At 45.5% G+C, this 21,630-nt stretch overlaps 1 protein-coding gene across 2 annotated transcripts in view; it reads left to right on the top strand.

Moving 5' to 3' along the window:
• The window catches only part of ITGA8 (integrin subunit alpha 8), a 262,641-nt gene that overhangs the window by 109,260 nt on the left and 131,751 nt on the right, over positions 1-21,630 (top strand). For both annotated transcript variants that reach the window (XM_063921465.1, XM_063921464.1), the window contains exons 10-13: positions 2,771-2,827; positions 4,512-4,564; positions 6,624-6,829; positions 10,518-10,709. In XM_063921465.1, the coding sequence (XP_063777535.1) occupies positions 2,771-2,827; positions 4,512-4,564; positions 6,624-6,829; positions 10,518-10,709 (508 nt within the window). The remainder of the gene's footprint in view (positions 1-2,770; positions 2,828-4,511; positions 4,565-6,623; positions 6,830-10,517; positions 10,710-21,630) is intronic.

Below are 21,630 nucleotides of genomic sequence, written 5' to 3'. Positions count from 1 at the left end.
GTAGAGTAGTGTGTGCAGGGTAGTGGTGGTAGAGTAGTGTGTGTGGAGAAGGTGGTTCAGGGTAGCGGTGGTAGTGTAGTGTGTGCAGGGAGTAAGGTGCAGGGTAGCAGCGGTAGTATAGTGTGCTGGGTGTGAGGTGCAGGGTAGTGACGGTGGTGTAGTGTGCAGGGATGGGGTGCAGGGTAGTGGTGGTAGAGTAATGTGTGCAGGGAGGGGGGTGCAGGGTAGGGATCAGGGCGCACGGTAACGGTGGTAGTGTAGTGGGTGCGGGGAGTAAGGTGCAGGGTAGCAGTGGTAGTGTGCGGGGATAGAGTGCAGGGTAGAGGTGGTAGAGTAGTGTGTGCGGGTAGGGTGGTGCAGAGTAGCAGTGGTAGAGTAGAGTGTGCGGGAATGGTGGTGCAGAGTAGCAGCATTAGTGTAGTGTGCGCGGGGGGTGCAGGGTAGTGGTAGTAGTGTAGTGTGTGTGTGTGTGTGTGGGGAGTAAAGTGCAGGGTAGCAGTGGTAGTGTAGTGTTCCGGGAGGGGGTGCAGGGTAGCAGCAGTAGTATAATGTGTGTGCATGGAGGGGGGGCAGGGTAGTGGTGGTAGTGTAGTGTGTGCGGGTAGGGTGGGCAGGGTAGCGGTGATAGAGTAGTGTGCGGGGAGGGGATGCAGTGTAGCAGCAGTAGTATAGTGTATATGCAGGGTAGTGGTGGTCGAGTAGTATGTACAGGGAGAATGGTGCAGGGTAGCGGCGTAGTGTGTGTGGTGAGTGAGGTGCAGAGTAGCTGCGGTAGTGTAGTGTGCAGGGATGGGTTGCATGGTAGTGGTGGTAGAGCAGTGTGCAGGGAGGGGGTGCAGGGTAGCAGCAGTAGTATAGTGCGTGTGCAGGGAGGGTGGGCGGGGTAGTGGCGGTAGAGTAGTGTGCAGGGAGGGGGTGCAGGGTAGCAGCAGTAGTATAGTGCGTGTGCAGGGAGGGTGGGCGGGGTAGTGGCGGTAGTGTGTGTGTGGGGAGTAAGGTGCAGGGTAGCGGTGGTAGTGTGTGTAGGGTAGTGGTGGTAGAGTAGTGTGTGCGGGGAGGGTGGTGCAGGGTGGTGGCAGTAGTGCAGTGAGTAAGGGGCAGGGTAGTGGCGGTGTGTACTGTGCAGGGAGGGAGTGCAGGGTAGCAGCAGTAGTATAGTGTGTGTGTGTGAGGGGAGGGGGTGCAGGGTAGCGGTGGTAGTGTGTGTAGGGTAGTGGTGGTAGAGTAGTGTGTGCGGGGAGGGTGGTGCAGGGTAGTGGCAGTAGTGTAGTGTGTGAAGGGAGTAAGGGGCAGGTTAGTGGCGGTTGTGTAGTGGGAGGGGGTGCAGGGTAGCAGCAGTAGTATAGTGTGTGTGAGGGGAGGGTGGGCAGGGTAGTGGCGGTAGTATAGTGTGTGTGTGCGGGGAGGGTGGGCAGGGTAGTGTTGGTAGTGTATGCGGGGAGTAAGGTGCAGTGTAGCGGTGGTAGTGTAGTGTGTGCGGGGAGGGTGGGCAGGGTAGTGGTGGTAGTGTAGTGTGCGGGGAGAAGGTGCAGGTTAGCGGCAGTAGTATAGTGTGTATGTAGGGAGGGTGGGCAGGGTAGTGGCGGTAGTAGTGTGTGCAGGGAAAGGATCTTTCTGGACAAGCAGACTGCCCCTCTTTTACTCTTTCAGCCCTATTATTGAAGTTGTAAGATGACTGTATGCATTAGCTGATAGCTGTGATCTTCTGAACGCATTTGCCACCATCCCCTATAGCTGTGGTTCCCAAACTTTTTTGAATCACGGCGTCCTAGAGTATCGGAATGTTTTTCACGGCACCCCTAGGCCTAAAGATTCTTATTCAGAAATTTAGAAAAATATATAAAATTAAGTTAATTTGTCTGTATATGTCATCCTTATGTTCAATTATGTTGTGAGGGACAAGATTAGCTTCTGTTTGTCTACATAGTTTATGACAGCCTCCAGCACTGGTTTTGCCTATTACATTGACCATAAATAATTGGAATTGGTCCTGGACCACCAATCGAAGGCACCCTTGCAAGTGTCCCGCGGCACCCCAGGGTGCCACAGCACACAGTTTGAGAACCACTGCCCTAGAGTCTTTTCATTTCAGTAGGCTCATTAGCAGACATTGCAGTAGTGTTTTGGTGCCACACATTCTGCTATATCTGGGCAAGTGGATACTACTGGTGGCATTATCTCAGCATGTACCACCAGTTTAGGTCTATCTCTTCCATGAAATCTGCAATAGCTTTTATTGCGGCACATTGCATTTTAAATGACTAGTACAGAAATATATATTTATAAAATATTAGTTGTTATTAGTTAAACATAATTCATGCATCTCAACAATCCAAAAATACTAATTGGGGCAAAAAGGGAACTCCTCTGATTAGCCCGGGACATGTTATAATCCATCCAATTATGCCCATTTGGGTGTGACCACATATCCCTTTGTCAGCACGGGGTGGGTTTTTCTTGCGGAAATGGGGGCTGTTGTGGGTATGCACAAACCACTGTATATCATGAATAAATTCTAATTGTATGTAAATGTACTGTATACTGTAGATTGTATGTGAATGTACTGTACCCTGTAGATTGTATGTAGATGTACTGTATACTGTAGATTGTATGTAGATGTACTGTATACTGTAGATTGTATGTGAATGTACTGTACCCTGTAGTTCTGGAGACCACACTAGGATGTGATGAGTGTGCGGCTGAATCTTGTACATGTGTAAATGTCAGCCTATAACCAGATCTGTACTGACAGCCTGACATTCTTTTCTAGGTAACCATTATTGACTCTACAAATATGACCTACATTCACAGCTTCACAGGTGATCAGGTAATATGGAATACTTGCCGTCATATGTGCTCAAATCCCCAATACATGATAAGCTCTCGGGGTAGTACCCTCTACACCCTTCTTTCGCGTCCGCACTCATCACATGGCTCCATTGCATGTCACCATTATTTATGTGTGGTGTTCTCCCAGTGGGCAGCAGGGCACCACCATCCATCTCTATACAGACAACACCTCTTAGGACCTCATTCCCAGTTGATCCATCCATCTCTATACAGACAACACCTCTTAGGACCTCATTCCCAGTTGATCCATCCATCTCTATACAGACAACACCTCTTAGGACCTCATTCCGAGTTGATCCATCCATCTCTATACAGACAACACCTCTTAGGACCTCATTCCGAGTTGATCGCACCAAGCAACTTTTTGCTGCTGATGCGATACACTCCCCCATAGGCGGAGATTAGTTTATTTTAGCATAGCAGGGCTGCGATCGCTTGTGCAGCCCTGCTATGCTAAAAAAGTTTCCTGCAAAACATGACCAGGGTAAGAGTTACTTACCCTGTGCGACGGATCTAGCGATGAAGGTCCCGGTCCTGATGTCAGACATCCGCCCTCCAAACGCCTGCGCTTGACTCACCCTGTCTGGAAAATGGGGAGTATCCACCCCGGAGCGCCTCCCGCCTGTCCATCTTCTTGCGATCGCCGCTGCGATCACATTTGTTGCTGGCGTCGTCGTTGCGATCGTCGCCAGGCAATGACGCGCGTGCACAAAGCGTCCGCCGCGCATGCGCATTTCCGACCCGTTCGCACCACAGCGAAGAACCGCTGCGTGCAAACGGGTCAGAATGACCCCCTTAGTCCAGTCAGCCTTTCGCTTCTGTTCTAGCTTGAACTGAGGCTCAAAAATGATTGTGTGGTAGGACTGATTTGGACCTCCGATCCCACCATATATAGCCACTCACTAATATTGCTCCTCCCCCGCCAGCCACCTAGAAGCTCACAGCTCTCCTAGAATTCTAATTACGCTGAACACTCCTTTTCCCGATCCCTGGATAGCTTTGCTTAACTACAGTATTTTTCAAACTGGGGATCTTTGACAAAGGCTTAACCCCCATCCCCCTACCCTGCCTTTCTTATTATGTACTCCCCCCCCCCCCATCCCCCCCCCCCCCCCCCACACACACACACACACACACACACACACAAATTGTTCAATGATCAAAAATAATAGTAATATTTTTTTAACATTTACTTTATAGAAGTAAAATCTACTTCTAATAAAAAAGCGATATCAGTACTCTCTCTCTCTCTCTCTCTTTCTCTCTCTCTCTCTCTCTCTCTCTCTCTCTCAAAATGGCTTCCATCACAGTGTGTAGGCTTCATGTACACGTTAATACACAGTCTTACTTGTAAATATCAGTAACAAATCTGTGTGTTGTACATTATATCAGATGTCTGTCTACAAGACATACCATTACTTTTTAATCAAATCCTCCAACAGGGTTATCCTGACCTAATCACCTCCATGTTGTTTACTATAAGAGTTCGGCCTCTGTAAGCCGTGCATGTCAAAGCTCAACCCATTGTTTAAATTATTCAGTCAGATATTGAATATATACAGATTCTTTTCCCATTAAAACATTGTTTGATGTCAATATGCCAATAGTCCCGCAGCTATACAAGAAAGGGTACAGCCATTGCTAAATCTATCTCTTTCCAGATGGCGTCGTACTTTGGATACACAGTTGCTGTGTCAGATGTAAACAGTGACGGGTATGTTAACACTATCCTTGAATGTTTGGGTAATTCTTAATTGCCACCATGAAGAACGGTGTTTTTACTAAATTCACCCACTTTGCTGCTTAGCGGATTAACCATGGAGGATCGCTGTCTGAAATCTATTTTACATTACCTTAAAAATAAATACTCCATTCAGTGCTCATGATTTCATGCTATGCATTGTAATCTGTTTGACATATCGTGGTGTGACATAAAGGTCAGCTGGGCAGGAAGAGCAGGAAAAGGAAATCAAATAATAAATTTATACAGTTTTCTTTAAATGTTAGGTATTATGTGGCTGGGGTTAGGGTTTGGCTGCGGTTAGGGTTTGGCTGCGGTTAGGGTTTGGCTGCGGTTAGGGTTTGGCTGCGGTTAGGGTTTGGCTGCGGTTGGGGTTTGGCTGCGGTTGGGGTTTGGCTGCGGTTGGGGTTTGGCTGCGGTTGGGGTTTGGCTGCGGTTGGGGTTTGGCTGCGGTTGGGGTTTGGCTGCGGTTGGGGTTAGGCTGCGGTTGGGGCTAGGCTGAGATTAGTGTTTGGCTGCGGTTAGGGTTTGACTGTGGATGGGGTTAGGCTGCAGTTAGGGTTAGTCTGTGGTTATGGTTAGGGTCAGGCTGCAGTTACGGTTAGGTTGCGATTAGGATGTGGCTGCGTTAGGGTTAGGTCTACAAATCACAATGTTACAATTCTAGCATGTTGATATGTTTGACATTCTAAAGGGGTAAATAGAAGCTTTAGGGATTATCATTTTGTACCACACACTCCATTAGGGCTTTCAGTTCCGCTATGATAGAACTGTAAGGCTGAATAGATCTCTACTGAAATACCTTGGCCCCTGTGCATCAGAGTAGCACTGTGGGGCCCTAGGGATGGTGAGCATACAGTATGTGACACTTTTCTCTGGGCCTGGTAATACAGTCATCGGCTTGTACCCTCTTTATGCCTTACTTCACTCTCTCTGTGATGTGTGTGAATCTCCAATATGAAGACTTTTTTCTTTTTAGAAAATATATATAGAGGAGAATGTGTATGTGTCCATATGTGTGTGTGTGTGTGTGTGTATGTATGTGTCCATATGTGTGTGTGTGTGTGTGTGTGTGTGTGTGTGTGTGTGTACATTTGCAGGTACTGTATTTACCATGTTTTATTGTTGTATATAACTAACTGTCATCAATCATAATTATACACTACTGGAAAGTGTAAACATTTACACAATGCATATTTTTGTCATGTAGCATATACATTTGCGCAAATAGTGGATATAGTTTATGAGCTGTGTCACAGATGCTCATTTTAAATTCCATCGCTGTTACCAAGAGCTCCTAAAAACAGGAGAGTTACTGTCCTGTCGGTTACAGAGATTTCACAAGGAATTATCTGTGCTCATGAAGTACTAATTCCCAGTCACTTTACTCCCCAATATTAAAGCCGAAATAATAATAATACTAATGATATAATACACGGTCGAGTCATATTATTAGGATCACCCGCTAAGAGCCACAGTAACCGCTTCGGAGCCCCATAAACAGCAGGGTTCGCTGAACTGTCATTTTAGACACCCGTCTGGTAGCCCCCAAGTTCATTTTGCCGATGAGCTGCTCCACTGTAGTGCGTCGACCGGCCCTCACGCATCTTCGTAGCCGACGTTCACCTCTCACATCAATGGTGCTTTGCAGTTTCCACGTTGGTTATTTGCAATAGTGCTATTTGTCCAGTCACGATACACCTTCACCACAGCAGCACGCGAACAGTTCACAGACTGCGCTGTTTCAGGAATACTGCCACCCTTGGCCCGACAGCTGATAATCATCCCTTTTTGAACTGTGGTACAGTAAATCGCTCCATTTGCCGAGTGATATGTGTGCATATATATACCCTCCAAGCCAGCGCACGACATGTGACGTACTTCATGGGCTATGCGCTGCCGATGTCAAATGTAGGAAGTGGTCATAATAATGTGACTCGACTGTGTAATAATAAAAATGGATTCTTGCGCTATATGTAGATGACGAAAACTCTTGCGCAATTTCACTTAATCACTGTACTCCTTCATGCAGATTAGATGATATCCTGGTGGGAGCCCCTCTCTACATGGACCGCGAATTTGAGAGTAACCCGAAGGAAGTGGGACGGGTGTACCTCTACGTGCAGGAAAGCCCTCTCATATTCAAAGACGCCCAAGTGCTGAAAGGGATGGAGGTGTTTGGCAGATTTGGCAGTGCTATTGCAAACCTGGGGGATTTAAATCAAGATGGTTACAATGGTAAATGTTCTTCCTAATCCATTATAAGCATATATTACTTAGAGGTGTCTACTCCAAGGGTCAGAAGTGTATTGTTATTATCCACTGTAATCCAGCTTTACATTCACTGCTGGGCTAAGAGAGATCTATTTAACCTTCATACCTTCCAAAGAGGATGCCTGAAGTTGCCTGTGACAGCCAATCAAATTCCAGCTATCATTTATCTAGTACTTTAATCACTTACAATAGCCATATGTTGGCCTCATGTACAGAGAAGAAAATCCTATAGTTAGAATCGCAGGTCAACAGAAGGAAAACATTTTCAGCAAAGAGAAGGGGAAGATAAAGTAATAGTGTTTGTTACTTCATTGATAATTGAAGCCAACTTACTCTGTATGAGTATCGCTGTAAATAGATGTCCAATAGAGGGATTACTTCATTTAGCCTCTAAGTAGATATGCAAACTAATATGTTTTTAACTATAAGGGCGGGATGTACTACACATCGCATCTGCCATACGCTACATCACGCCTTTTTATTGGGTATATACTGGTGTTACTAACGCTGGTATGTACCTACAAATGCGCAAATGACCGCTCTCCCAATAAGAGCTGTTCTTTGCGATAAAAGGGCTTCCAGGTTTAGGACTCAGAGTCCTTCTGCGCCATGCGCAGTGTGACTCCAAGGGTGCCGCGGTTGCTGGGAGGGATCTGATTGGATCCCTCTCGGGAAGGAATTGCAAAAAGAAGCCCATCGGCTTCTATTGGGTAATGCCAACTAAAGATGGCGTTATATACCGGGTCCAAGCTCCAGAATGTATCGCACATATGAAAGATGTGGCCAAATTCCGTTTATGGATTTTTCTTTCTAGTACATATCCCGCCTTACATTATATGAGATAATGATGGATTATTGTAATGAAAAAATTGCAGAGTAATGTCTCATAAGTCTTTGCTCCGGAGTTTAGTCATGGTAAAAGTACAAGGTGATGATATTTTAGGGCCATACCTGTGGGGTACACTGTCACTGACCACACAGGGCAGAATGGGAAGTGACTGATGTGAGTAATACACGTTCTGCAGCTGTACGGCATACATAACATACTGCTTTATGAATTCTGCCTATACGGCTGATTCTGAAATGGACACTATTGCATCTCTGTGTTCTCGTCCACAGCCGTCATAGTATTAGGACTTATGCCCTCCACTTCGTAGGTGAAAAAGATCTGTTAGAAACGGATGTCCCAGTTCCAGCCACACACCGCCAACACACGCGGAAGTCTGCCTACTTGACCACGGCACTTCCATGATGCTCCATGAGATGGATCAGTTCCGTGCGATCTCATTGGCCACCGATCATTTCATGGACAGAATGATCTATGGATGGATGGAGCTGCCCCCGCTTATAATCCCCATCCATGTGCGTTTCCATGGTGTGGTACACGTGCAGCCTATGATTGCTTTGTGCGGTGCTTGCGCAGTTTGCAGATATTTGTGGGACATCTCTGCTGAACCTTTATTCCCCAAGTAATAGAACATGCGTGAGTCCAGTGTTCTGCCCCTACATGATTCCTCTGCTTTAAAGCTGTGAATGATGTGAGGTCAGAGTGCCCCTTTACCTTTACCCCATAGACCAGTGTGCGGCTCCATAATGTTCTTAGAAATAATGTTTTTTCTGTAATTAAAATCCTGTGTTATTTGGACACTGTCTGTCTATAAAGCAGAAACTAATTAATAGTAGGATACATTGTTATCCCATTGCACAGTGTCCCTCCCAGTCATCACTGTGAACAGTAGTGAGTTCTATTTATATTCCTCGGAGTTGGCATATTGCGATGAGGAATCGTTGCGCTCTCCATGTGTGAGCTCAGCCTCTGTTAGCCGTGTGACCTTCCGTTCACTGGTGTCCGGACTTCACAACTTTCCACGCTCCATTCCGTACAGAATGCAGCTATGAGGATAACCTTCCAATTAACCCCAATTTCTTTTCTTTTTTTAAACATGTCTGCTAGTTCCTTAATAACTTCCACATTTACTGCACAGCTTTCTAATTAATGTTCCTCCTTAGGGCCTGGAAGAGAAAGTAGAAAGAGAACCTCAGCATTAACATAGTCGAAATTAAGAACAAAACATAATTTGTTTAAATTTAAAATAAGAAAAAGTTATTTTCAAAAAAATGGCATAGAAACGGTTTCAATTCCTAATCTTGCAGGTTGTAGCAGGTTATGTCCTTGTTGCAGTTAAGGGATAGGTCAGAGACACATAGGGGTGTATTCAATTCATGTTGGATCCTTTCCGACGGAAAGGATCCGACATGAGTGTATTCAATGGCCGACCAAACCCAACAGGTTTGGCCCGTTCCCGACAATGGCAATCCGACTTTTTTTTAAAGTCGGATTGACATTGTCGGAAGCGGAGCTAAAACCTGACGGGTTTGGCCGCGCTTCCGACAATACACGTGGCCGATCCACATGCATTCCGACAAGTCGGATTTCCCGACTTGTCGGAAAAAAAGGGCCACCATTGAATAGGTCGGAACCCCTTTCGACATGAAACAGTCTTAAACCGACTGGAATTAAATATACCCCATAGAGCAGGGGTGGGGAACCTCCTGCCTGCGGGCCGTATAAGGCCTGCAAAGCCGTTTGCTCTGGCCCACCCACTTGTGTCAGTGAGACACGCCGCCGCTCAGTCTGGCGGCGGCGTGTCTCAGCTGTCAGGCAGGGAGGAGAGCGCAGCTACTATGTCTGGCGACAGATCTCAAACCAGCCGCTGGTTCGTGAGCCAATCGGAGCTCACGGACTGGCAGTCAATCAGGAGCCGCTGCTTCCGGTCCGTGAGCTCTGATTGGCTCACGAACCGGCGGCTGGTTTGAGGTCCTACACGCCGCCGCTACCAGACATAGCCGTGCTCTCCTCCCTGTCCTGACACCCGAGACACGCCGCCGGATGGAGCAGCAGCAGCGGTGAGCAGCACAGTGGGGGGGGGGGGGAGCACTGTGGGGGCATTTGTGGATCTGGCACTGTGGGGGCATTTGTGGATCTGGCACTGTGGGGGCATTTGTATACCTGGCACTGTGGGGGCATTTGTATACCTGGCACTGTGGGGGCAATTGTGGATCTGGCACTGCACTATTGGGGGCATATGTGGATCACGTCCCATTTTAAATGGCCACACCCATTTTTTGGCACGCGCGCACCGAGTACCTCTAAGGGGCAGACCTACTGGGGGGCAAGGTAATTTTTAAGTTGAGAATTTTTGTATGTCCCCCGAAGGATTTTAGAAATAACCAAATGGCCCTTGGTAGAAAAAAGGTTCCCCACCCCTGCCATAGAGGTAAATTTACTAAAGTATGAGTTTTTTTTTAGAAGTGGCCCATAGCAACCAGATTCTAGCTATTATCTTCTAGAAGGCGCTAGATGAATGATAAGTCGAATCTGATTGGTTGCTATGGGCAACATCTCCACTTTTAATAAAACTCGCACTTTAGTAAATTGACCCCATCGTATGGGTTGTTTCACAAGGGGCTGTTTGGCATGTATATACTTACCAGACGAAAACTTCAAAGGCGCAAGTTCTGCTGTACACTGGGCCTGATGCGGAGGTGGACGTGTCCACATATACAAAGTGTCAGGTTTGCGTACAATTCCTGAATTTATAAATGAAGATCCCATCCCCAGTGAGTTACATATCCTTGCCTCATTTTGCAGATGTTGCAATCGGAGCTCCCTTTGCAGGTGAAGACAGAAGTGGAAGAGTATTTATCTACAATGGAAACAGAAAAGGGTTAAACAGCGTCCCTTCCCAAATCCTGGAAGGGTCATGGGCCTCAGATTCGCTGCCAGCAGGATTTGGCTTCACTCTGAGAGGCGATTCAGACATAGACAAAAATGATTATCCAGGTATGTTTCATTTTCTTTATTGTTCATTCTGTTGAGAAATGTAATTCCATCCCTGCATTGTCTGCAAATATCATCATATTCTCTATGGTCACACAGGAAGACAAGTCGGAGCTTGTGACACTGTATATAGCTGGGGTCCTCAAATAACTTTGCTGAGTGCTGTAATTTAGCTGGGATATCGAAATGCATGAAAAGGGATTTGTCCATTGTCCACTGACATAAAACATATTTATTTATTCATGCTTATTATCCTGTGACTGTGAGTTCTTATATGTGTAATGTCACACTTTTTGTTTTTGCAGTGATATAAGGGAGGATTTATCAAAGATTGGAGGGAGATAAAGTGGAGAGAGATAAAGGGGAAGATGTAAACCGTAGAGAGAGAGAGAGAGAGAAAGTAGCAGCCAATCAGCTTCTAACGGCTGTGTTACAGGATGTGTTTGATAAATGATAGGCTGACATACTTTAGTGCAGGGTGAAGGGAAATCGCCCTGATTGTCAGTCATCCTATTGCATACATTGACGGAATTCTCACTAGGCATGGGCCTACGGGGCGGCATCTGCTGGGGACGGCAAGGCAGTCGCCCCCTTTTGCATCGGGGCAGCGGCACTGCAGTCCCCATTCCCACCCACATCAGAGCAGCAGCTCGGCACGGCAGTCTTCCTGCAACAGAGGAGCGCACTGCAGTCATTCTCCCCCTCCCCGCATCAGAGCGGCAGCTCAGTACGGGTGTCGTTGCCCCCCCCCAACCCTGCCCGCTGCCCTGCAACAGAGGAGCGGCACTGCAGTCCCTGTCCCCCCTGCATCAGAGCAGCAGCGCGGCACAGCAGTGTCACGCCCCCCCCATCACACACACTTTAGAGCAGCAGCGCAACCAGGGCCGGATCTAGGGGGGGGCGAAGGGGGCGATCGCCCCCCTAACACAGTCATAGCCATGCCCACTTTTGAGCAGAAGAGAGCTCTCCAGGGAGAGCCTGAGGCAGAACGATGTGCTGCAGCTTATACCACAGCAGCACAGAGGAGCAAGGAGAGCAAGGGTTACAGAGCATTTGCCCCTCACTTGCTGTTGTGTGGGTACTAGGGCTAATAAATACAATCACACCATAGCACAGTCACATGTACATAGAACAATCACAAAGCTCTATCTCAGTCTCACTCAAAAAGTTCAGTCAGAATTGAGAGAAGGAGGAGTTAGGATTGCAGATGGGAGGAGTTGGGACTGTAGAGGTAGGAGTTCAGATTAAACAGTAAACCGCCCCCCCCTAAAGAAGAGTCTAGATCCGTCCCTGAGCGCAACCCAGCAGTCTTCCCCCTGCTGGCCTGCAATAGAGGAGCGGCACGGCAGTCGTCGCCCCCCCCCCCCCCCCCCCCCCGTCTCCCTGCATCAGAGCAGCGGCGGACGGACAAGCGGGTCGGGTGGAAAGGCGGTGAGTATTTAAGCCCTGTATACGGGGGTGAGGGCAGCCAGGCCAATATCATTGGACCGGCTCTGATTGTATACATTGCCTTAGGAGATAGTTGGCTGGTATTTTATATCCGTCCTCTTTATCTCTCTCTAATGCTTAGTACATCTCAAAATACCAACTAGTCAGCTCCTGTCATTTTTCAAACACAGCATTGGAGATTCACAAGGCTGAAACTGATGGTAAATTGAGGTTATCTCGGAAGCAACAATTTTTATTGAGCATTGCGTGTGGTCCTGGGTCTCTCGTGGGCCTACACTTTACACCTCCACAGATCATTCCTGCTTCATCGGCTATATTAAGTAGTACTGTACAGTACAACCAGTCTTTAAACCTCTGTGATCAGCTCCGAACCTGAATAGCAGGAAACCCCATGGCCGGATCACTAGATTGTTATACTTTCCAATATTCCTAAAGAGTTGAGCTATCCTACAACCCTGGTGGCGGGTTGTTGACTGATGCGCATATGCATGCGAGAGCCACCTGTGTCTACCCATTGTGCTTCAGCTGATGGCTTTGCGTAAGCCAAGAAATGCTTTACTGGGTCCCCACTGCAAACCGCTTATACCATCTATAGATCGGTAATCTCATAAACAGTGGATGTCATTACCCCTATTAGCGTGCTAAGTTGGTTATGGCTCATTCTTAAATGGAGTTCTTGCTCCGTTTGTGCTTCGACTTCTGTTGGTTCCCCGATGTCTTCTGTTCTCCCAAGCCAGACATTGGCCTATCTAGTGCATGCTTCTTTGGAGCACCGTGTGTCAGATTCACTTACAACTCTCCACCAGCCCCGTTGTGTGTAAAAATGCTGCTGATCTCTTCATTTTCCACCTCCTACTCCGTTTAGAAAGAGACAGAATTAACTTTGAGTTTTTGTTAATGTCTTTTACATACAACTCCTTTTTTTTTTTTTTTCTTTTCTTTAAACCTGCAGAGGAAATATAAATTATATTCACGACCTTCCCTGGTGTAAATATAGTAACCTATATGTTTAAAGTACAAAAAAATGATGGTTTCCTTTATACTATTATATGTGGTCAGTGAGTGATATTTATTTAGGTTAGCAAGTCCCTTATGACCTCATCTGGTAACCAGGCTGTAATCTGCATTATCACACTTGGCTGTTTCCTAAACATGGTAACAAAGTCTGTTACTCCTGACGTGTGATTAGTCTTGTGTGATTGAAAGATCCGGTCTATCATTGCAATGCACAAGGTTGGGGAAATGTGTCAAGCAATATAAAGAGTGAAGAAGTTGCCCTTAGCAACCAGGCAGCTGGTTGTTATGAGCAACTTTACTACTGGTCCACTTCTACACTCTTTACACTGCTTCTCCCCCTGGAAGAGGTTTAAATTTATATACTATCCTATAAAGTAAAAGGCTAGCACTGCTCCTCACCTCTATGGGGTGAATTCAAGTATTTTACGCGGCGGCGGCCACTTAAAGGCGCCTGACGAAGCAATTCAAGTGTTGCTCTGTTCGGGCGCACACAGCCCGGCACTGATATTGCTGGTATGTTCCATCTTTTTGATGGGCTAGTAACTAGTACAGTGATAAAATTGTCAGTCAGATAGTTGATCATAGGGGGGGGGGGGTATCTAATTACCCGATGTAAATTACCACGGGTAATTGTCTCACCGGGGGCTATCCAATTAGCCCCGACAAGCCGGCGCTAATCCCGGATTCCGACATTTTTCTGGGATTATGCAGGCACGCGAAGCGTGATCCGCGATAAGTGCCCCTTGTACTGTATCTGTGAAAAGTGCCGCGGCTTTTTGCAGGACCTGTGTATTTTTGCACAAAAACAAATGTGCTCTGTGGCCATAGAAATAGGACTATAATTAGTTTCCATGTGTCCCAATTTGTGTCAGAATAGTCATGATTTTTCCTTTAGAATATCTTATTTTTCAGAAGCTCCTCCCCTGTGAACTTCAAATTTGCATGAATGTGGAGGGGTGGAGCTTTGACATCTGATAAAGCTAAATATTTATCGTGTATATAACCCTTTATGAGGTCTAAGAACACTGTACGCTATCTACGTAAGAAGTACCGTAAGGGTACGCAAGTTGCGTATCGATCGCTTAGCCGTGATCGAGACGCTCAGGCGTCACGTTCACTCACGGCCAAGTGATCGCAGGCAGGCAGACTATTGGCTGTTGACTTATCGTAATGATTCGCTATAGCGTAGCAGCGCTCGGGACCACGAGGAGATCACCAGCGATGCAGACGCTCACAACGTTAAACCTTTATATCTATACCTTTAGCAATGAAATACACAGCAAACCTTAATGTAGAGACAAAGTGTAAGTGCAACCTTGTGTAACCTGATTAACTACAAAGCTGCTTGAGTGTCACCGATGCTCAGGGAGTACTAACACTATAAAGAATACACAGATACCTGGGCTTAGGGTCCGAAACCTATTATGTGTATTATGACTATTATACTTGCAAAAGGAATCACAGTACAAAGCATACACTACAATATAACATAAACCAACTAACCAGATAACTACACAGGAAATACAATACAATACAATTCAAGTCTAATCAAGGAAAAATACGAGAGAAAGAGTAGAGAGGGAGAGAGAGAAATGGCTCACAGTAAGACAATATGATTACGGAGAGAACTTACGCACAAGGGGAACGATCGCATGCGCCTCGATATCCAGCTCCCGATTATCAGCAATGAGAACCGTTAAAGAGAGTGAAGTTGGATATGGTCGGCCTGCTATTTATGCCCCACACACAATACAATTCAATGGTCCCTACAATCTCATTGTTCATTGGACACAGGAATTCGGCTTCGCATTATAACAAAAGGTCATAGGTTGATTCATACAGGTGGGCTGTGACTATTTCCAACTGCTCAGGTGGGAGGGAAACTGGGTTTCCCGCCGCATGGGTAATAAAGTGCAAATAAAGTAAATGTTCATAAACTTCTTATGTCCATAACTATTCGCACGAGCGATTGATCTGCTTCAAACCAACACCGGAATATTTCTAATTAAATATTCTTCCGATGGATACTAAACACCACTGTATTACTCCTATCTGACCCTTCGTATCAAACAAAGAGGGATTCCTCTGTTCATAAACATTCTATATTAACCAAACTTTCAGAATCTATCAAAGGGACCATGATCTATAAAATACATTATTTGTGAAAATGTGTAACGATTGAGTCGCACGCTACGACTACACAAACTTTACCGTAAATACGCATACCGTGCACCAGCGGGTGCACGCAACAGCGGGTATGCGCCTTCACGGGAGAGCGCACGCATGCGCAGCGCGGACCAGTGTGAGGTGCAAATATGGCAGTGTGTATAGAGATATTTTTCTGACTTTGACAGTCCACCCTTTGGCAGTCAATAATAACTGCCACCTTCTAAAACATTTCAAAAAGGAGAAAAATATATGTCAGGGGTTAATTCATTTCTATGGTTGGGTGAGGGAGGAGAGAGGAGTAGGTGTGAAGAAGGTATGACCTAGTGTGATAGCAGAAGCATGTGTGTATGAGTCCATGTTTGGGGGGTCATGTATCATCGTGCCGTACGTGTTGTAAATCAAGCTTCGAGGTATTGCGAAGTATACATTTGAATTCCTTCTTATCCCGTGGTACAGGTCTGTGGATGGGCTGTCAAACTTTACCGAGCTCTTTTCGGATTTTGAACAAAATGGGGAGCACATTTTAGTTGATGATACATGAATGGGGGAATATGTGATTGCTGATATCTGTGCCTGTATTCCCTATACTATGTGTGTCATTACCTGAGGGTTGTAGAAATGAAGAAAAGACATAATTACGGTAAATGCGGTGGTATTCTATGTCAGGTTAATGTACATCTGTCGGTTGAAGTTTTGTTCGGTATCAGTTGAAAGTCGTCTTCTTTGCGCTGTTTTGCTCATTAAGCGTGAGCAATAAGCTTTGTCAATGCCATTAGATTTACACAAAATGTTGGGCTAGCGTAATTTTAAGAATTCTAGGGAAACTGGGGATCCATGGCAAAGTTCATCAAGTGTCCATATCTCAAGTGGTCAAAACTTCTTCTTTGGTCTATCCGTTGTCTGTATAGCGTCTCATCAACTTCCTCGTCCAAGGGGGTCTTGTTATCTTGGAGAAAAACCAGAAAAACAGGTGAAAGAAACGGACCGTAGAAATTGCATTTTCATCACATCATTGTTTCTATCGTTGGGTCGTAAATCAAATCCAGGTTAATTACAGTTTCCTCACTCCTCAAACTCATCACTCTGGTACTTTGTTTGCACCTCATTAAAGCCTGCCCGCATCTAAATATCAATCCAATCGATATAACGACACCTAAGATACATAGTAGAAACTTCCCAACATCCATTATGACTCCTTGAGCCCAGTCTCCTAAACCAGAGAACCAATTTCGCGGGTTCAACCATGACACCCAACCAGTCAGCTCATTACCTACAGCAGCAAGAGTGAGATTGTGTTTTCGGCGAAATTCCCACTTTAATTGGAGAATATCGTCCATCTTTTGGTCTATGACCTCTACCGGATCCTCGGTGCTATTTGTGATATACGTGCAACACTTCACGCCGTACTGTGTTGCCAATGTAACACAATATCCGCCTGTCACTGCTGTGAGGTAATTAAGAACCATTCTATGCTGTACCAGTTCTGTTTTATAAGCTTGAAGTTCTCTTCCAGTGTATCTAAACGTGTCATCATACATTTCAGTGATATTATCTAACAAATTGGCGAGTGCGGAAATGTATCTATAATTCATCACTCCTCGAGCGGTGCGAGTGAAATCTAACGCCACCAGAACCTGAATCCCGGTGGATTCATGGATCAGATCAGAGGCCGGATGCTCTAACCTTTCTGACAGTTGTCTTTTAACGAGGTGCTCGTAATGAGTGTGAGTATAAGGAGCTTGGGCACCACGGTGTATGTCTTTCATTTTATCATGAGTTACAGTCATTACTTCAGGCAATACTCTTCCAATATAACACAATCCTTCAGAGTTTGGGGCAAGCCACTTGTACGCCTTTCTCCCGCATATGAAATATGCATCATCGGGGAGAACATATGGGACGGAGAAAGACATTACCATATTACACACCTTCCAGGTGAAATCTCCTAGCCCTAATTCTTCCATCTGCTTAATGCACGTATCAGGTTGTACGATATGTGCACAGTATCCTGGTGATACTTCTCCAACTCTAGTAATCCTATTTCCTAAGGTGTATCTATACCGGAAAGATTTTCCTCTACTGGCTATGTGGCGTACAAGCTCTGTATCTGTAGGCATTCTATCTGCTCTATGTGAAAAGGTCATGGTGTGGTTACTCCATGATACTTCCCAATTTCCTGGCTTTCTGGGATTGGAGATGTTAAAACATAATAGGGACCTATCCACGTGGTATTGGTGGAGCTTCAAACTAGGAGGGCTGGAGATATTAAACCTCCGGTCCACCGGTCTCCCACCATTTAACTCAAGTACCTCCCCTATCGTTAAAGGAAATGGTACTAGCCCTGATTTGCTATGACCCTGAGGTACTTGAGAGCATACCCAACAATCTGTTTTGTTTAATACATTACCCACTAAGGAGTGATAATCACTCAATGGATGCCGGTCCATATGGATATTAAAACTGGATTGGCATTTCTTAATGCACCCATCTTCAATGACATTGTTACAGAGCCTACAGATACAATTTTCTTCAGCTAACAATCCGTCACAATTTCTTCTATGGTCAATGCTATCGGATCGTTTTCTGATACTCGCCTTTGCTAGTTGGTTAGGTTGATCTTGGAAAACTACGCCTCCATCTTTATCATCAGAACTCATTCCAGAACCTCTATCGACCTCCATGGTACTCTCGCCGGAACAGACTGCTCTGGTCAATATCATGGTCAACAGGAAAATCCGGATCACAGTCTCTTGGGGCAAGTCCATCTTTGAGGAGGAGACGAAGAAGAATGAGAAGGAGGAAAAATACATTTGAGGGAGAGGGGATGGGAAGTGGAAAAAAAACAATAAAAGGGAGTGGGGAGTCGACAACAGCTCTCGGTCTTCAAGGCTCAGGTGCCGCCTCAGTCCTCCTGGAACAGACACTCCAGTGATACAACCTCTACCGTCTGTTCCTTATCACGGGACTTCTCTGGATCAGCAACCTTCTTGCAGTGGGATGAATGGACCCAAGTCTCTCTCTCAGCAACCTTCAATGCTGTAGTGCTAGTCAATAAGACCTGGTATGGTCCTTCCCATCTGTCAATAAGGCAACCTGAGCGTAGAAAATTTCGTATCATTACATAATCCCCAGGTTCAATGTCATGACAATTACTATCAGGTAGATCAGGAATCACCAACTTTAGATTATCATTTTGATTCCTTAACTGTTTACTCATGTTAATCAAGTACTTTACAGTTACTTCATTGTTACATTTCAAATCATCCTGAGGGTTAATCATGACATGCGGTTGTCGACCAAATAAGATTTCAAAGGGGGACAGATTAAGAGGGGACCTGGGAGTGGTTCTGATACTGTACAATACAATGGGTAAAGCTTCTGGCCATGTCAATCCTGTCTCTGCCATCACTTTACTCAATTTATTTTTAATAGTGCTGTTCACTCTTTCGACCTTCGCACTCGCCTGTGGACGGTACGGAGTGTGCAGCTTGCTATCGATTCCCATCAACTTACACATTCCTTGAAAGACATCACCTGTAAAATGGGTACCCCTATCACTTTCGATTATTCTAGGGATACCATATCTACATACAAATTCCTGCACAATTTTCTTAGCTGTAAACATAGCGGTATTTGTAGCTGCAGGAAATGCTTCGACCCAATTCGAGAAAACATCTATACAAACAAGTACATATTTCAAATTCCGACAAGGGGGTAATTGAATGAAGTCAATTTGTATTACCTGGAAAGGGCCGCCGGCAGGTGGGATATGGGATGGTTCTGTAGGTATTGCCTTTAATGTTTCCTTCAAACCATCCATTAGTACAGATACTGCTACTTCTCGATGGTTTGGATTTGTCCTAATGTCCTCTATACCAGTGTACTTTGCCATTTCTAATAGTGCCCGGTGAAAATATTCTGCAGCTGTTTCTGACTCTTTTTGTTTAATGGAAAATATTTTGTTCCATTTAACAACTGCTGGGAAATGCTCCTTTAACTGTAAGTTTATCCTTCTTACGTTATCTTTGTTGTACACATCTGTAAGAGGTACATCCAGATCTAGTCCACAATCAGCTAAAAATTGAGCTGAGTCGACATTGGAGGGTAAACAAGCTTTTAGCAATATCTGCCAATCTTTATTATTGGGCTCTAAAGTGTTTCCTAAGTCTGTGATGTATTTTTGGCTGGCAACTAAATCTTTTCTAGGGTCAGGGAATTCAGACACTATGGTCCTTAATTCCATTCGGGAAAATGGGCTGTACATGGCAATGTTCCTTATGGGAGTGGCTCCTGATACATCTGTTTTCCCATTGGGAACTGCTATTACCCTAACAGGAGTAATTCTAACAACCTCATTCTGTGTAGATTCTACAGCTTGTGGTGAAATAGTCTCAGCATAATGCATGGTGCCGTACTTACCAGTTGATACGACCTCACCTATCCCTCCGCTAGGGGCCTTTACTAATCTCGTGGGTGTTGCTGTGCCTACTGTGGTCTCTGCTATGGTGGCTGCTAGAGAGAGCGCTGAAATCGTTGTCGCTTCGTCCTCTTGATCACACTCCTGAGGAAAGTTCAAAACAGGGTACAACTTGCACGGGTTAATACTTGCATGGGTTAATGGGTTAACATTATCATTAACATTTACACAGTTACTAAGTGATTTTGTGTTACACTTTAGTGCGTCTTTCTCCGTAATCAACTTCTCTCCTGATATATATGGTGGCGGCGGGGCCGTGGCAATCAGTTTTCTGTTAGAGCCAGATCCCGCCGCCTGAGCCAAACCTCTCTGTATCTCACCTTCCTGTTGCCACAACTGTAAATAATCATAATGCTGAACTCGTCTCTTTGTTGATTTTATGAGACATATCCTCCTCCTTAAATTTTGTAACACCTCTGGGCTGAAGCTACCTATTCTTGGGAATTTCTCCCGGTCTTGTACCGTCATTCTCTCCCATTCATCACATAAAACCTCTGTGTGACTTCCATATTTCTCACACATGATATACCTGGCCGACCCAATTGGTCGGACCACTGAATCAACCCGAACCGAGGTTGATCGCCCCCTACCTGAACAACTGGCCCCCATAACTCTGCAGGCGTTGCTTGCTCTACCTCTGATCTCTATATCAAGGTCTTCAGCGAACCCTTACAGAAAACCAGATTGTTCACAATAGGCTGACGGTGGCGGTTTACCGAGTACCCCACTCACTCGCCCACGCCGACCAATGCGACCTGATCACACCGATATGGTGCTGGCGCACTCGACCCAGGGCACCTATAAAAACCGTTGTTTACTGGAACATGCGAGGGTTATCCGCAGAACACTTACTCTTTCCAGTAAAGGTGAGGTTTGTCAGATAGTTCCTGAGTGACCAGCGAACTTCCCTTCTTGAAAAATAAAAAATTACACAAATCACGTCAGAATGTACAAATAGCGTTTGTGACCCCTTTACTCTAATGGTACTAGGTCAGATTACTAACTACTGTACACAATTACGTGCGGTCCAGTCGTTCAGTACACAAACAACTAAGCTTGTGTACGGAAAGACCAATGGAATCGAAACTTACGACTGCGAATTCCTTCAGCCAGAGCTTGTATGGCCTATATGGGTCTTGCACCAACCCTTCTCTTGGTGTTGTGCCTCTGAACTGTATAGCGGACTTCCCTGTTTACTGTACCTGGACCTGCTGGTCTACTATGACCTCCTTGTCTTGTTCTGTACGACCTCCTGGTCTGACCTCCTGGTCTTGTTCTATACTGGTCCGCTATACTCTAATGCTCAAATATTATGTTTAACCAAGGATGCCTCCCTAGCCACCGTGCACGTCACTTACACGCGTGTACCTCACGAGTACTCGACTTTTCTTGTGGTTCAACCTTTAAGTTATATAAACTTATGTAATACAAAAACACTCACTCATCACATGTACACTTTTGCTTCTATTTCTATTTCTGCGCAGAAATTTTTCTTTAGCCCAGCTGTGTTACCAATTAGGAGCAGGATCTGTTAATTTAAATTTTGGATTTCCAAAAATAGACTTGCGTTATTTATCGCCTGTGGCGCTATTTACCGCTTTGCGTTACTTATCGCGTTGCGTTAAAAATCAACTTATCGTGACTTGAGCTACGTGGGCGTAACCGGACGCTCCGTTGCGTAATGTACGCTGCGTGCGTCCGCCTTTGGATTGCGTACACAAGTCTTTTGTTAGGGACACGTGTACGCAAAGCAAAGATCCACCGTAACACAATTTATATTTTTATCAATGTAGATGATCCCTGGTCATCTAC

The sequence above is a fragment of the Pseudophryne corroboree genome, chromosome 5, assembly GCF_028390025.1.
Source record: "Pseudophryne corroboree isolate aPseCor3 chromosome 5, aPseCor3.hap2, whole genome shotgun sequence".
In the NCBI taxonomy this organism is placed as follows: Eukaryota; Metazoa; Chordata; class Amphibia; order Anura; family Myobatrachidae; genus Pseudophryne; species Pseudophryne corroboree.
This window is presented reverse-complemented; position numbering and strand designations above follow the sequence as displayed.